Below are 16054 nucleotides of genomic sequence, written 5' to 3'. Positions count from 1 at the left end.
CCCAGTATTTCTATTTAGGGTTTAGATCTTACAAATTTAGACACGGAATTGCAGTTCTGTCAAATAAGTAAATAAAGCATGGGTTCTAAGCAAGGCTGGGCACAGATGATAATAAGGATTATTATACTTCCCTCTGTTCTTACAACGCTTTCTGAGAACTGAATTTCAGTTGAGCTTATCAGTTTCTCAGTATCAACAAGGAAAGAATCTGAAACTGCATTTCCCAGTACATACCTGTGTGTTCATACTTATGTCTCAATAACGAGCTGCTCTTCTGGAATATTTTGTCACACAAATCACATGCATACATCCCATTTTCTGTCTTTCTCATCTTTTTCTTTGGGGGTGTTGAATCAGAATCATTTTGATCTTCTACATTCGATACTCCTTCTGAGCTAGTGTCCTGCCTTTCATCCTTAAGAAAAAGCACAAAGAAGGTTGGGTTCAAGAAAAAAAAAGCACTGGTGCAGCACAATTCATAAAATATAAGCCGAAGCTGCACAGTTGTTTCCATTCCATTCAGTAAATGGAAAAACAAAATTGTTTAGACTTACATAGTCGAAATCTTTCACTGCACCTATCTGCTCTGTAGACCCCGCCATCATAAAGATGCCCAATCCCCAGTGGGGCCGACTGTAATCATATCCACAGAATCACCAAGGTTGGAAAAAACCTCCAAGATCACCCAGTCCAACCATCCAGCTATCACCAATATTTCCCCACTAAACCACGTCTCATAAACTTTTACACACAAGCATTCTCATAAATCTTCAAGGTTTCTTAGTTTCTGGTGCAGAGAAGCCTGCATAAAATGCTGAACAGACAATTTTAAAGATTTAATTAGAAATGCTAAGTCTTTATGCGATCCACTTCTGTTCTGCTATGTCTCTGCCTCCATGTGTGTAGGTAATGCTCAGCAGGACTGAGTCTTGTTATGTCATGTCTGGAGGAACTCAGGGAAGAACAGAACAGGAACAAAGTACAATGAATACCCATCGTAGGTCCAGTTGAAAATACTTCTGAATTTTGTTTAAAGTGCCATTATGGTGTAGGACAAATTACCTACTCTGCAAGCTAAGAAAGCACAGCAGCGTGAAGACAGTATCAAGAATTTACAAACAGTTAATTTTCTGGATGTTGGGAAAGGGGAGATAAGGAGCCACCAACAAATATACACTGTGACTTTACACTGGTTTTTCATCCAGAGAAATAAGCTGTCCTCAAAATATTGAGCACTGATGTTCCAGAAAACCCTTCTGCATGGTAGAATTTAGAACTAACTTGTCCATGCACAGAACTAGATTGCTGATGTCAGTCTGGACCTACATTGTTTGAGCTGACCAGCTTTGCAGAGGTGTTAATGGTGACATCTATTACCCCTTAACAAACAAGAATAATGTTCAGGATAGGTTTGTGCTTACATTTTCTCATAGAATCACAGAATGGATTGGGTTAGAAGGGATCTTAAAGATTACCCAGTTCCAGCCCCCCTGCCACAGGCAGGATTCCTACTCAGCAGCTCAGGCTGCCCAGGTCTCCATCCAACCTGGCCTCAAACATCTCCAGAGATGGGGCATCCATAACCTCTCTGAACAGCTTGTTCCAGCGCTTCACCACTCTAAATATTATGTAATTTATTTTGACAATTTTCTGTAAATTTCGTAAGGATACACCATGAACTCATCATATACAATGCACAGGAACACAGAGACTTCAGTTACCTGATTTCCGTTGGCTTGGGTCTGTTTTGGTGGTGTTTCCTGAACTGCAGGACTGACTGTAGTAGAGTACGTATAAGCCACCTGGGGAATCAAAATGGTTTGCTTATTGGCAGCAAGAGCTCTCAAGCATGGAACACTGTTCTGGTCAGCAATGGCAACAATTGTAGGTAACTGGGCAGTGACTGTAGGTATAGCAATATTTATGGGATTGGCACTTGGTGGGATTACATTTACAATAGGATCAGAGTCTGTAATACTGTTGTCCTTTTGTGGTTCTTTTTTTGCGCAAGTTAAGTTCAAAGGTTCTTCCTGGACAGAATAAACACTGTTCTGGTAAACACTAGTTATGGTAGATCTTTCCAACAGTTCTCCATGTTGCTTTGGTAGTGAAAGGTCAAGAGGTTCAATCTGTGGCTCTTCTTGTACACCCTCTGCTGTGTACGTATAACCCTGTGAATTTCTGGATGAAGAAAGGTTTAGTGGTGATGGGGATGGCGTGCTACTGCGCGAACCATTCTGAGTTGATCCCCCTGATGAAGTCTGAGATTTACTTGTATCGGCCGGATTTTGTGAGTTGTTTGTGCTGTTCTGGGGTTCACTCTCATTTGTAGTTGCTGCTTGATCCTCATTATCTGTGGGACTGCTTATTTTAACTTGTTCGGGAGAAGATGGTCCAGAAGACTGCACAGAAATTTGTCCAGCTTGCATTTTTTCAAACCACTTTTTTACCACATCCAGTGGTAGGTTTACGGAATCGGCTATTTTTGAAAGCTCTTCTGCGCTTGGTTGTGCATTTAATGCATAATATGCCTTCAGGAGCGATAAAAGGTTCTTTAAAGGGGGCTGACCAGGAGATAAGTTGTTCTCCCCAGTTTCTGATGGGGCAGGGGAGCTGGGCTTCTCAGCTTCTGTTCCACTGGACTGAGGAAGCTGAGGAGGATTTTTTGTTTCATAGTGCTTTAATTCTTGAAGTGCATTAAGATCTCCTGGACAGTCATCACAAAGAAGACAAGTGCTATCATTGCTCTCTCCTTCAAAGTTTTTATCTTTCTCAGACTTCACCGTAAGATCTTCTGGTAACTTTTCATTTTTGCAACTGTTTGTAGGAACAGAATGTTCTTTTTTTAGATTTTGGGGAACAACCTGAAGTTGACTTGGCTGTTCCAAGCTGTAGTTGATGATAATTTTGGTTGTCCCATCTTGGTCAACCAAAGGAAGACTGATAGCTGAAATGAGAGAATGGCCAGCTTGTTGTATAGATGCATTGCTGATTGTTTCTTGTTCTTTGGATGCAAGATTAGCGTGATTGTTTTCCAATACTTGCCTTATTACATTACCATCCACTGCCACCTTAAGTACATTTTGAATGTCACTTAAGTTGATGCTTATGGGGGACACCAGACCCACTGTTGGCAGAACAACAGCTTGCACCACACCCTGAGGAGAACTGGTTGCCTGCAATGGGCTACCACCACTAAAAACCCCATTCTGCAACGGGGTCGAACAATTAATTCCTGAAGCAACCACTATGGGCTTGAATTCATAATCCACAGGTTCAGTTTTAATTTGGTTAACAGGAAGTTGCTCTTGCAAGGGTTTATTTTCTATCTTTTGTCGTATCTGTGGTCTTGCTGGGCTACCGGGCGATGCAGAAAGGGAAGGGGAGGAGCACTGAGACGTCTTGAGCCCTGACCGAGCGCGACCATTCACGGGCATCAAACCAATGCACTTCTTACTGCTTATGTGTGAGCTGTATGAACCAGAATGGGAAAAACGTTTCTTGCAGTTTGGGCACTCATATGGCTTCTCTCCTAAAGATTTAAAAAAAAAAAAAAAAAAAAAAAAGACATATGCAATAGTTTGCTAAGTTACAATGTAGCTTCATCAAACAATAGTAACTAGAAAAGAATATATTAAAATTACCCCTCAGGAAACGGGGTAATTTTTCCCCGTAAGGAAAGAAGTCCTTTACGCTGAATTCAAGACCAAGAGCAGTTATATAATCTATAGCTCTGATCCCAGGGTCCTGTGGTAAGTTTCACTCTGACCCAGAAGTACATACAGAATGGCACCTATGTGATCATGACACATTCCAGTACTTTCTCATAACTGGCTACATATCACATAAATGAGTCTGTGTGGTACTTGAAGATTTCATTAAACTCCATTCCAGTCGTAACACTACTAATGTCAGAAGAAGCATAAACCACTTCAGAAAAAAACAACAGAATATGCTTAACCAAAGAAAAACTATAAATGGCATAAATGCAAATTATAATTAAATAATTATATACATTTTATTGAATCAAACTCAAGTACAATGTACCCATATCTTCCTAGAACACTCATCAGCTGAGTAAAAACAAGCAAAGTTTAAGTAAAGGGAAACTAGACACACGAATGAGACAGATGAACATTTGCCATCGGAGATGTACCCCAGGTTAAATGGTTGGGAAGATGCACACAATGATGCAATTGTGACACCCACAGACAGAGGTGACTTTTCAGGATCTGGATTATAGAGGAAGAAGAAAGAAAAGAAGGAAAAAGAACAGCTGGACTGCATCAGACTGAAAAGCCTGTTGGCTAAAGCCTTCCCATGCACAGGAGCAGACGCCATGCTCTGCGGAAATGAAATGAAGATGACGTTTCCTGAGCAAGGGCTTCTAAGTGTACTTAATTGCTATTATCAAGGCTGATACCAACCAGTAAGAAAGAAAAAGATGGCCTAACGCCTTGTTTTCAGACTTACTGCTAGTAAGTAAAATTGGGTCAGATAGAGAAATTGAAGCACACTTATTATTATATAATATTTATAAATACATAACATTATAAGTCAATTATTTATAAATTGAAGCTGCTGTAACAGGGTATGACAATCTCACATTTGTGCCCTGAGGCTATTTTAATCATCATGTACTGGGGAAAACAGCAGCCACAGTAGGGAAGTATAGTTGCTATATCCTGATTGCTATCAATTAAAGTTTTCTAGAGAGGCTCACAACTAGCTAAGTGGTCTGCAAATGCTGAGAAAAAACAGACAAGCGAGAAAGACCAGAAGGATGCCCCATTTCTTCTGCCACACGTGAAGCTTCTTTAAATGTCATGGCTCAAGTTGCAAATGTAAATCCTCTTGAGTTATCCTACATACTTTCAGTGCACAGCTGAAGGCTGCAGTCAGTAGGTACAGAGTCTTAGAGAAAGACAAGGGAAAGCCTACTTTAAACTTACACTTACAAGACTGATATTGCATCAAAGTTATACAGAGTAGGAATGCTAGCATTAGTACATAATTCAGTGCCTGTTTTATTTACCACTGTGGATTCGTAGGTGCTCCTTTAGGTGATGTTTATATTTAAAAGCTTTTCCACATTCAGTGCACTTGAATTTTCGATTACCACTGGACTGCGTCACATGTCTCTGCAAGAAAGAATTTGCAATTATTGCAATGAACAGCATACTGGAAAAAAAGCCTGTATTTTCACACAGTAACAGAGGAAATGTAATACAAAACTGAAAATAATCACAATTTTAAGAGACTGAAATTGGCATGTGCTATGCATGAAAAAGAAATAAATCAGAAGTCAGGTTAAAACTGAACCATATGCATCTTCTGAATAAACCTGGTACAGTAAAAGGGAATAAAAAGTATTCGCTCCTTCTCCTAACTTCAGGTGAAGCTTGCACTGACCCACTATGTGAGTAAGTTCCAACATATACACAGATTGAATGTGTGAAAGAAAAACCGAACAAAAGCCCAAGCCCACCAACCACAGAATATGTCACAAAAGACAGAGAAACATTAAAGCGTACAAAAGTCTGTTTAAAGTTTAATCAGTTGACTTGATTTTTCCATTTACGTGTTTGCAGTACTTGGCCTGGGATTACTTTACGTAATGGTGCCACAGGACTGCTCAAGAGAAGATGGCTCAGTGACAGCAAAGGTGCTCAGTCACAATTAATTCTTAAAATAAATAAAAACCTAAGTTAAAATATATAACAGTATGGAGTTCCTCAGTATGCAGCACTACAGTTCTTCACTGTTTGCACTGACGCTCTGTAATTATTTCTGTCATATTTCACCTTTTGAGAGCATTTATTATCAAGTTCTTTAAACTTTGACACTTAATTTAGCTTTATCACCATACTAGATTCAAAAAAGCAGAAGTGAAGAAAGATGCGTGACGTGTATATGCTAGATATAATTTTATTACAAACTTTATTATCTATTAATGTGTGCTTTTTATGACAAAAATAGCACGCGTGCTAAAACTTAGAGTTACTTAATTACTGACACAGAACGGCATGGGTTGAAAAGGAGCACAATGTTCATCTAGTTCCAACCCCCTGCTATGTGCAGGGTCACCAACCACCAGACCAGGCTGCCCAGAGCCACATCCAGCCTGGCCTTGAATGCCTCCAGGGATGGGGCATCCACAACCTCCTTGGGCAACCTGTTCCAGTGCGTCACCACCCTCTGTGTGAAAAACTGCCTTCTAATATCTAATCTAAACCTTCCTGTATGGGAACTGCTGAGTCACAGCCCGAACCTCTGATTGATCACCTGAGGCGAGCCATGAGTCAGCCAGAGGAGCACAGGTGAAGGCAATTCTCCTGTGCTGCCGGAATGGGTGGAGACAGGCTCCACCCCTCCTAGAACTATTTAAGATGTGTGATATATTCTTTAATGCACTGCATGAAACTGTTCATTACAGAATGAACCTCTGCATTCAGAGAACAATCCTCTGCGTTTCTTTTAGTAAAGAAAGAAGAAACATCAGCATTAAGTAGTAACTAACACAGCTCTGTGTCAAATATTTACTACACTCTGGACAGAAGTCCACCCTTTTCATACCAAAGAATGGGTATGGAAAATAGGAATCACAGGTTGGTGGAGTATTTTCATAAAACCTCGTTGTTTTTGCATAAAGGATTTGAGCAGGATGCATGTGACTTTCTTCACAAGTTCTGCTCAACTCCTTATTTACTTCCCCTTTGCCTGCTTTAACTATTTAACCTAATTATATTATCAGTAAGAAGTTAATTCTTCAGTTAGGAGATGCTATATATTGGAAGATACAATCACTTGGTCATTAAAAATGATCAGGGAATCATGCATACACAGCACCATTTGAAGAATCACATGTTAGGTAACTGTCTCAGGATAGAATATTTGGTCTGTATCAGTGTGGGATGTATTTTGCTTGCATAATCCTTTGGTACTCTACCAAAATTACTCTCGTTTCTTTCTTTAATGCTCTCATACATAGGGTTTGAATTTTGGGTGGTTCTGAGTGGAGCCAGCCTCCTCCCAACTACTCTTTTCTTCTGCTTTGAGGTTTCTAGTCAGAAAAACTGAAAATAAATGTTGCAGCTCACAGCAACTAGATCCTACAAAAAGCATTCATAGATTTTATAGGCATAGATATCAGCTGTATATAAGATGATAGCACCTTTAAAGTGGAAGCCAAGGCAGCAAGAGCACAAGGCAGAAATGAATTGTTCACGGGAAATAAATCAGAGCAGCTCTGCCAGAACACGCTGGTGAGGTTATTCCAAGCCCAGCAGAACAGCAAAACCTTTGGGCAGCATTGCCCATACTTCTTGTAATGTTTCCTGAAAGTATTCATGTGGGGATGAAGGACAATGCACTTTTAACCCTGATAAATTCTTTGAATTAGTGATAATTTAAAGAACAGTAAATAATATGCAACATGTAGAAGATCATCTCATTTTTTGTCATTAATTTTATGTCAGAGTTTTTGAGTTTAATGAAAATATTGTTGTTTTGGAGCTGCAAGAAGTACATTCTCTTCACTGTTCATGGCTTGGTGTATTTCCCTCCTCTTTCAGCTAAAAGGAGTATCAATCTTTGTAGTCTGACCTCAGAAGGGAGAGTTTCCAAGTCTCTTTCTAATTTGGTGGTAAAAAATCTGTATCTGTTTTCGTGGCTAATTCCTGACTGTTTCATTGAGCTTCACCTGGCTTGCTGAGCTTCAGCACCCCCTGGTAAGCTATGAAAGCATGTAATTGGAGTTGGGCGATGGGAAATCCTAGGGATAAAAGAAAAACAGAAAAGCTGGGAGAGGGGAACCTCAGGCACCTCAGCAATAATGGGGTGATTAACTCATCATGGGCATTTCAAGGAACCATGCCTTCAGGTCAACAAATGAACCACAGAAAACAAGCTCAGAATATCTTTAGCACTTCTGAAAACTGAAATTCAGACCAAACCGTACTGCCTAGATGAATGGAAGTGCAGGAACTCAGATCACACCCTTTGTTAGCTATGGAAGAACTCTGACTTCAACAGTGGGTTTAAGTGCTCCAGGATCGGCACTTCAGGCCACAGGACTCTGAGACGAACGTCCAGCATGCTCTGTAGGTCTCTGCTCACACACCAAGCGTTGCTGCAGAGGACAGCTGGGCCTCCAGCCAACTGCCACTGACCTGATCTCGTCCCGACTTGTGCGACGTCATGTGGCGGTCCAGCTGTGTTCTGTATGCAAACGTGTAACTGCAAAGGGAGCAACTGAAGTTATCCTCGTTTTTTTCATGGCGGTATTTAATGTGTTCCTTCAGAGAGGTAAAGCGCTTGTACCCTCTATCACAGTACGGGCAGGTAAGCAGCTGGGAAAATGCATCGGGTGTTCCTGCACAGCAGAGAGAAAATGGCGCATTTAAATAAGATGTAAACTCTGAACTCAACCAACATCGACAGACACAGTTTACATTCATACTTACGACTGTAAGATAGCGTGCAGCTGCTGGAAAGCTCCGACTGGCTTAGAAAAGGAACAACGACTGTTCACATTTTTTCTTTAGGCATTGTGTTACTGACTGCAGTAGGGTGCAGCTGTCCCAGCGTGTGCTGGAGGATGTCAGCACGGTGATGTTCCCCAAAACCACACCTGTGTCCCCACACAGCACCAGAGCCTCTGCACATGTCTCTGATGAGAAAGTACTCTGACCACTGTAACATGTGGTTTTAGACCTAGCAACCTCTGTAGGCCTGGTTAGCCCTACCACTGGCAACCCTGAAATGATGTTCACAAAATAAGTCTAGCACTGCAACACTTAATGGTCACCCTATTTCAAGATTCTGAGGAATGAGCAACATTTTTAGGCTGCAGAGAATGATTTACTTGTCTCTCAACACAAAACTGTAAGAGAAAGAAGACCAGAAACACAGCTGATACTCTTTATAGTTATGCAGGAGAAGCAAATGAGTGACAGAAAGAAGAGATATCAGATGTGATGCCATAAATATGATTCTAATACAACTATGGGATTTATTCTATTGGCTTCTGTGAAGTTACTTCTGTACCAGCAAAAAGTGAAATCAGATTGAAGCTGAATATTAATTTGACAGGAATATTTCTCAGAAGTCATCATTTATGAAGCTTTAACTCTATTTTTTCTTATCAGCATTTAGTTATCCCCCATATATAGTAATTTATTCTACGCTAGAAAATATTTTTTTCTGAGATTTAAAAAACATCTTACTTTATAGATTAATGGAAAAAGTGCTTACAAAAATGCAGGGTGCACAATATTGGATCAAACTATCTGTTTATGAGGTCTGATAACATCCAATGACCATGCTTCAAGGGAAACGGAAAGCAAATTTTGCAACAAAGCATCTATTCATTGTGCTGAGTGACAGCACAAAAGTGGAACATCTGCACAGATTACTACTTTATGATCTGAATTGTGAGGTGCAAACAACTGGGATACAGATTGTCATTTGAAGTTGCTGAACTATACTGATAAAATTAACCAGTAGTTTCTGAAGTACTTCTGAATTATCCATCTTTGTGACACCTTCCAGCAGTTACTGCCATAGATTGAGTATGTGCTCTATACAGTAGCAATCCCTATTTGTGTGGAATTTCCTGCCATTTTCACTGAACACATCAATGCTTTTGCAACAGTGGAGAGTCAGACCAGTTTTCTTTACTAGGTAAAAATAACTTTTCTGTCACACAGGATCTTTTTCCCTCCTTACGGGAACAAGCTGGTAACACTCAAACTTCACTATTTTTGTGCTGCTCTAACCAGTTCAGTTTCTGTTTCTCCAAGTCTAAGTAAAATGAACACATGCTCATGTGTGGATACAGCATGCTTCCCTTCAGTTCATTTTTTACATCTATAATTCAATTCACATGACATAAGGAATACCACATAGCAGCACAAATACAAGCCAGTAGAAATGTCAGAAGCATAACTTAAATTCTGCTTCCATTGGAGCAAATGCCGAAATGGCAGAGGTTTCACAAAGCCCAGTGTTAAATACTCCGATGCTCTGTCACCTCACTTGTCCCTCCCCTGCTATGGAGGAATCTATCTTTACCAAATATCACTACGTTCCTGGCATTCTCTCTTCCAAATTATTAAAACACTGAGCATCATTGTTCAGCATGGTGACTTTCAGAGCACTTCCATCTGAACCTACAGAGATAGGTACAATTTCAATTGTTAATGCTAAAGTGCATTTTTAATGATTGCACGGAAATCACTGCAAGTCTGTAAAACTAACCTGACAAGCTGTGCCACTGCAACTACAGATTAAAATTTTAAAAAACTTTAAAATGCTACTGTTAAGAATATATCTTAATTGAATTTTACAAAACACGTGAAGTAAATCACAGAACATTAGAAATTCACATCCTACTTACGTAATATATAGGCAGGTACTCATTTTACATTTCTTAAATATATTCTTTTTTATTACTAAAATGTCTAATAACATAAGAACTCTGAGAGACCAGGACAAGTTTGTCAGCAACACCCCTTTCACTGCTCTCCCTTAGACTCCAGTAAACTAATACACCCACAATGACATCTTTCAAATATGTACATTTTTAATGAACAACTGGATCAGAACATCTCCAAACCATTTAGGTAGGGAGTTATTTTCAATTACCTGTTTCATGAAGAATTAATTAAGAACAAAAACAAGTTATAATAAAATAAAAACTTTCTTATTCCAATATGAAACAATATATTCAAAGCCTACTGGAAAGGCAATATTTTTCAATGAGCTTCCATTAAGAAACATACAAATATTTTTGCATAAGTAATGTTTCAATTTTCTCTATTGTTGTCTTTTTGGGAAAATAACCCCAGTAGATTTACGAGAGCTTGAATTTACTTCCCACTACAATTTAGGTACTAATACAACGGTCTCCCAGTGCATGTCTTGCATCACAAAATCAAGTATATGTGCTGTTGTCTTTCAAAACACAACAGAACTTTGCAGTCAAGTGCTTAACATAATTTATTTTGAATGAACTGAACTGGTGGCATATTTACCATTTTCATCCTGACCACTAGCTTCTGGTGTGCCTTGTCTCTGGTCCTCCTCAGGTGCTTCAGGGTAAATAACAGCTGTATCTTCTTGTTGAAGGAATTCTTCAACATTAGGGTCATGGTTCTGTTCATTTTCTGCATCAGAATCACATTCATCTTCTTTTACTAAGAGCAAAAAACCAACATACAACATGTCAAATAAAAACTTAAAAAAAAAAAAAAACAGGAAAAGAGATCAATAACTCACATTTCCAAATCAACCTCTGTCCAAGGATTTCACAGCTCTTTATAGCTGTATATATATAGCTATATATATATATATATATAGCTAGCATAGGCTCTTTAAGGTATAAGAACATGCAAAGTTTTAACACAGAGAAACAGAGGCATAACGACAATTAAAATGACTAAGAGCACAGTTTGCACTCTTTGCAAACTTTGCAAAACTGCATTATTTAATTCAATGCATTTTTGCACCTTATGTTTATCTCTCCTAGAACTCTTAAATGCAGCAACATACAATGATTTAGGCCTTGTAGTTTGAAAGACAGTTTAACATCTTGCTTCCACATTTGAAAAAGTCTGTCCTGGTTTGATTCTGATACTGAAGATCCACATTTCATTTTGCTTTCTATATAATCAGTACAAGTAGAGGAGTGGAAAAGGACATAAGTACCAGCCTACATTTATTTTGGTGTATTCCTTATTAATTAAAAACACTACCTACTGGCCTACAGTTGTGTTCTACCAATAAGACCAGTGTTATTCCCCCTTTTGTTCTCATTGCTGAAGCTTTGGCAGACAAGCTATAAGAATAAGGGACACAGATAAACAAACAAATACCTGTACATCCAACTTCATCTGACTGAGCTTCAGGCCCCAGGATTTCCTTCGTTTCTTTTCCTGTTGAAATATTACATTTCAGAAATTGTTCTGAAACAAATATTCAAAACAAAACAAAAAAAGCCCCAAACCAACACCCTCAAACAACAACAACGAAACACAACAAAACCACATACACACAATAGTGTAATGTATTTGAGGAGCTATTTCTGCAGCATTTTTTCCACTTCTCTAATTGCGTTATAGGACAACATACTTCCAAAATATATGGATTCCACATTACTCCAGCATAATTGGTTGAACCACAGAGATATTTTACAGTGAAAGAAATTAAATTTTCAAAGGAAACCATACTACACGCTAGCCATTAAGGCATTATTTGAAGACAGGTAAAGACAGGTAAAGACTAGGACAGTATGTTTCTCCAGCAAATATGGAATAAGCCATTTAAATGCAGCTAACTGATACACTACAACATCATTTCCAGAAAACAGAGTACCATAAAAATATTAAATTTCCTTCATTTTTTTTCAGTTAGCAATTTTTGGAAACAGTTGATGATCTGCAGGTCACGTCTGCAAAGCTGCACACTGCTTTCCCTTTCTTTAGAGAAACATAGAATGGCTTAGGAGTGTATAGCAAAATGGTAACATCTTTTTCACTCCTTTATCTATTAGTATACCATTTTACTGTATGTAAATACAATAGCAGTCAATAGCAGTCAATAGTCATAGCTTTATTTTGGAGGTTGTATGTGCGTCAGAGCTATAGTGCAGAGAAAGACTCTTACGTGATTTAAGATGCTAGAATATATGACTGACAGGATCCAAAATGACAACTGTTACATTTTTATTTACATTACTTCACTTTAATTCAGTGCAGGGAAAAATTTTTGGCATGTCTAGTCACAACTGCAGAATAAGCCAAATATAAATACAGGAAAAGCCAATTTCTCCTTTATACGTGAGATGAGAAATCCTAGGTCAAGTTTGATATCCCAGATACAAATGGCTTCCTTAAAGGAAAAGACACTTATTTTGGTCTACTTTTACAAAACCCACCAGACTGAAGAGGGAAGGGGGGAGCTCTATCTGCAAATATTCATAAACAACAACAACAACAAAAGGTAAAAAGGAAACTGTATGACATAAATCTTTCACTGACTAGAATTAGTATCTGAAAAAAAACCTCACCACAGTACATAAAATATTAGTCAATACCCGACTGTGAAGTAATTGTATTTTTGGCTCCTGATACCACAGGCTTTGTTCAGAGTATGTATGGCAGTTGATGGCAGGCAATGAAAATTCAAATCCAAAACTTCATTTCTTAAAAATATTTATGATACCAACTACACTATTTTTCTTCCTAAAAAGGTTTGTGATTTTTCCCCATTATGAAATAGGCTATGAGGCACGGAGCTACTATCTGTAAGTTATTGCCGACAGGGGCTTAAATTACAGTGTCTCAAGCAAGTTCCATTCTATTGCTGGCAAGCAGCAGAGGGGCTGAGCAAGCTTCTTGCTCTGGGTGGGAGTACAGACACTCAGCCACACTCTTATGTATCTCTACAGCACCTGGTAGAGCCTTTGAATTAGATCTAGTCAGCCACTCAGAAACCACAACCAACTCTTTAAGACCACGTAGCATTGCCTGGCCCAGCCACAGCCACCTCAGCATGGCAGCACTACTTGGCTCTCACCATTTCTCATGAACTGCTGCATGGGACTTCCAGAGCTAAATGCTAATTTCCAGGTCACAGGCACCAAGCATGACACTACCATGATGTCACAAGCTGATTATAAAGATCCAGAGTTGGATAAGATAACTCAGTAGAAAAACAGAAAATTTGGTTGTAAGCAGAAAACTTGATCAAGTTGATGCCATGAACATTAAACCTCCCCTCAAATGTAATTAATACAAAATAGTGCAGCAGCCTTCACCAGCAATCCATCACTGAGAGAACACAATCTATCTTACTGTACATAAGCTCAATCTAACATACTATATGTTAAAGTTATGTTGAATTCCAGAGGGACCTTACAGGTAAAACATAATTCCACTAGTTTTGAAACTAGTTTATTTCACCATTGGCACAGTTTTTTTAACTGTTCAATTTTTTAAACCTATCTTAGTCCCAGGTCTGAGATCTCTAGATTTCCTAAATACTCAAATACATAACTAATATTTTTTTCAAGTTTATTAACATAATAAATCAATAGGGTTTGACATTTCACTTTTTAATTGTAGCACAGGCTTTAGTTTAACCTAAAGCAAAAAGAGCTCACAGCATAGGATTGATGCACACATGAATGCTGGCACCCCGCCAGCAACTGGTGCCGGATACACGTGGTTCACTTCTTCAAATCTGTGTGACTGCTGCAGTTAAACCTCTGGAGATACACACCTTATATTTAAACCACCTGTTCTGAAGGTCTCGTAGAAGTTCAGTTAGAATGACTGGAAACGGAAGGAAACTAATCTGATAAAGAGATGTTACGTGTGTTCCTATTCTCATGTGCTTGCAAACTGAATAGATGTGTAAAAAACCCATTCTGTCAAGTCCAACTGCAACTAGGAACTTTCAGTACTAATCCAGTGATGAAAAACAGCTTAGTAAAACTGCCATAGTGTATGTTTACTAAAGACAATTGCCACTCACAGTGACAGCACTGCACAGACACTACACCAGCACTGCTTCCTCTCAGACGAAGATCATGTATTTAATACCCTACTTTTAGGATTTCTAATGTACAACCAAGACTGATGATGTGATTTTCAGCTTGCACCTTTCTTTCTATGAAAGCCATAAAAAAGCAAATAGAGTTTTACCACGGCAAATCAAAGCTCCATGAAACACAATTTAGCGTTCATTTTTCTCACACAGCCTTTGCCAGAAGTTCAAACAATCTATTTTAAAAAACCTTACTATCAGATAAAAAAATCCTCCTGGTTGCTACAAAAGAGGCTTCAGAACTCATAATTTTTACATAAGAAATGTACAGTAATTTTAGTAAGCCCGTAAGCAATCATCTGTCTGATGGAAGCCTGGCTGAGTAACCAATGACCAAGGCAGAGAGAATACCATTTGATTCTCATGACACAGAGTAGAGTTTGGTTCAAATGCTTCATTTTAGTCAACAAATCTTAATTAAAATGGCACATTTGAAATAGGAAGTCAAAAAAGATGTCATTACATATCTAGAGCTCTGAGACTCTCCAGAAGCAGCCTCAGGTAAGATACTGGGTGTAACTATCTGCAGGTGTAGCCCCAAGAAATGTTTGGTCCTCATCTCAGCCCAGTCTCAGTCCATACCCCAGGCTTCCTACACACGTTTGGCTGGGTCAAGAAATAGTCTCCATGCAGCCCATTTTTATGTAACTGCAGGAGAACAAAGATTTTGCAGAACTAAGAAAATCATCTACCTAATAATTTAGCTTCAACTTCCACATTTCACAGCACACCTTGGCAAGAGCAGCTACATAAAAGCTGGACCACATTTAGTGGCCATATGAGTGCTTTCAGCTCATTTAGATGTGAGGTCACACAATTATTCTCAAGTCACAAGTTTTAGCAAAGTGGATGCTAAAGAATTGTGACTGGAGCTGAGGCACACACAGGGCCATATCTCATACACCAAATCAAGAAAATTAAGTATAACGCAATAATTACATGTTTATCAGTTATAATCATTTCAGTAACAAAGTAACAAAAAAATTCTATCGATTCTTCTTGGAAACATTACTCTGCAGAGACTCATCAGTGAAAATGAACATACCTTCATCTTCCCAGCAGCTGTTTGTGCTCCCTTCCCTTTCACTGTTTTCTGGTAACACTGCGTGGTCTGTTGGCAAGTCATCTTCTGGCACGCTTGCATCACAGTCTGCTGCATCAGTTATACTTTCTTCTTCCACTATATGCAATTTATCTTCATCATCTGAATCTGAATTTGCTTCTATCACGTTATTGTAATTGGTGACTGCAGAAAGATAAAAAGCGAAATACTGATCAATATACTCATACTTTACTGCACAAAACTTTAAAGCTTTCAGTACTGTAGCCAGATGCTATATCTAGGGCATCTCTATGGAGTCACATCATTAATTCTTTTTTCCCTATGTGGACGGCAGCAGCATGAAAGCAATCTGGACATAATGGCAGCACAGGAGAAGGCACC

The 16054-nt window shown here is 38.8% G+C and overlaps 1 protein-coding gene across 1 annotated transcript in view; it reads right to left on the bottom strand.

The window, feature by feature from the left end:
- Positions 1-16054, bottom strand: part of ZEB1 (zinc finger E-box binding homeobox 1) — a 105389-nt gene that overhangs the window by 3907 nt on the left and 85428 nt on the right. The window contains exons 2-8 of the mRNA XM_042888808.1: positions 15656-15856; positions 11877-11936; positions 11037-11198; positions 8172-8374; positions 5036-5141; positions 1722-3532; positions 235-415 (exon numbers count right to left, since the gene is read on the bottom strand). Of these exons, the coding sequence (XP_042744742.1) occupies positions 235-415; positions 1722-3532; positions 5036-5141; positions 8172-8374; positions 11037-11198; positions 11877-11936; positions 15656-15856 (2724 nt within the window). The remainder of the gene's footprint in view (positions 1-234; positions 416-1721; positions 3533-5035; positions 5142-8171; positions 8375-11036; positions 11199-11876; positions 11937-15655; positions 15857-16054) is intronic.

Source organism: Lagopus leucura, unplaced genomic scaffold, assembly GCF_019238085.1.
Source record: "Lagopus leucura isolate 7727_CA_CO unplaced genomic scaffold, USGS_WTPT01 Super-Scaffold_100157, whole genome shotgun sequence".
Taxonomy (NCBI): domain Eukaryota; kingdom Metazoa; phylum Chordata; class Aves; order Galliformes; family Phasianidae; genus Lagopus; species Lagopus leucura.
This window is presented reverse-complemented; position numbering and strand designations above follow the sequence as displayed.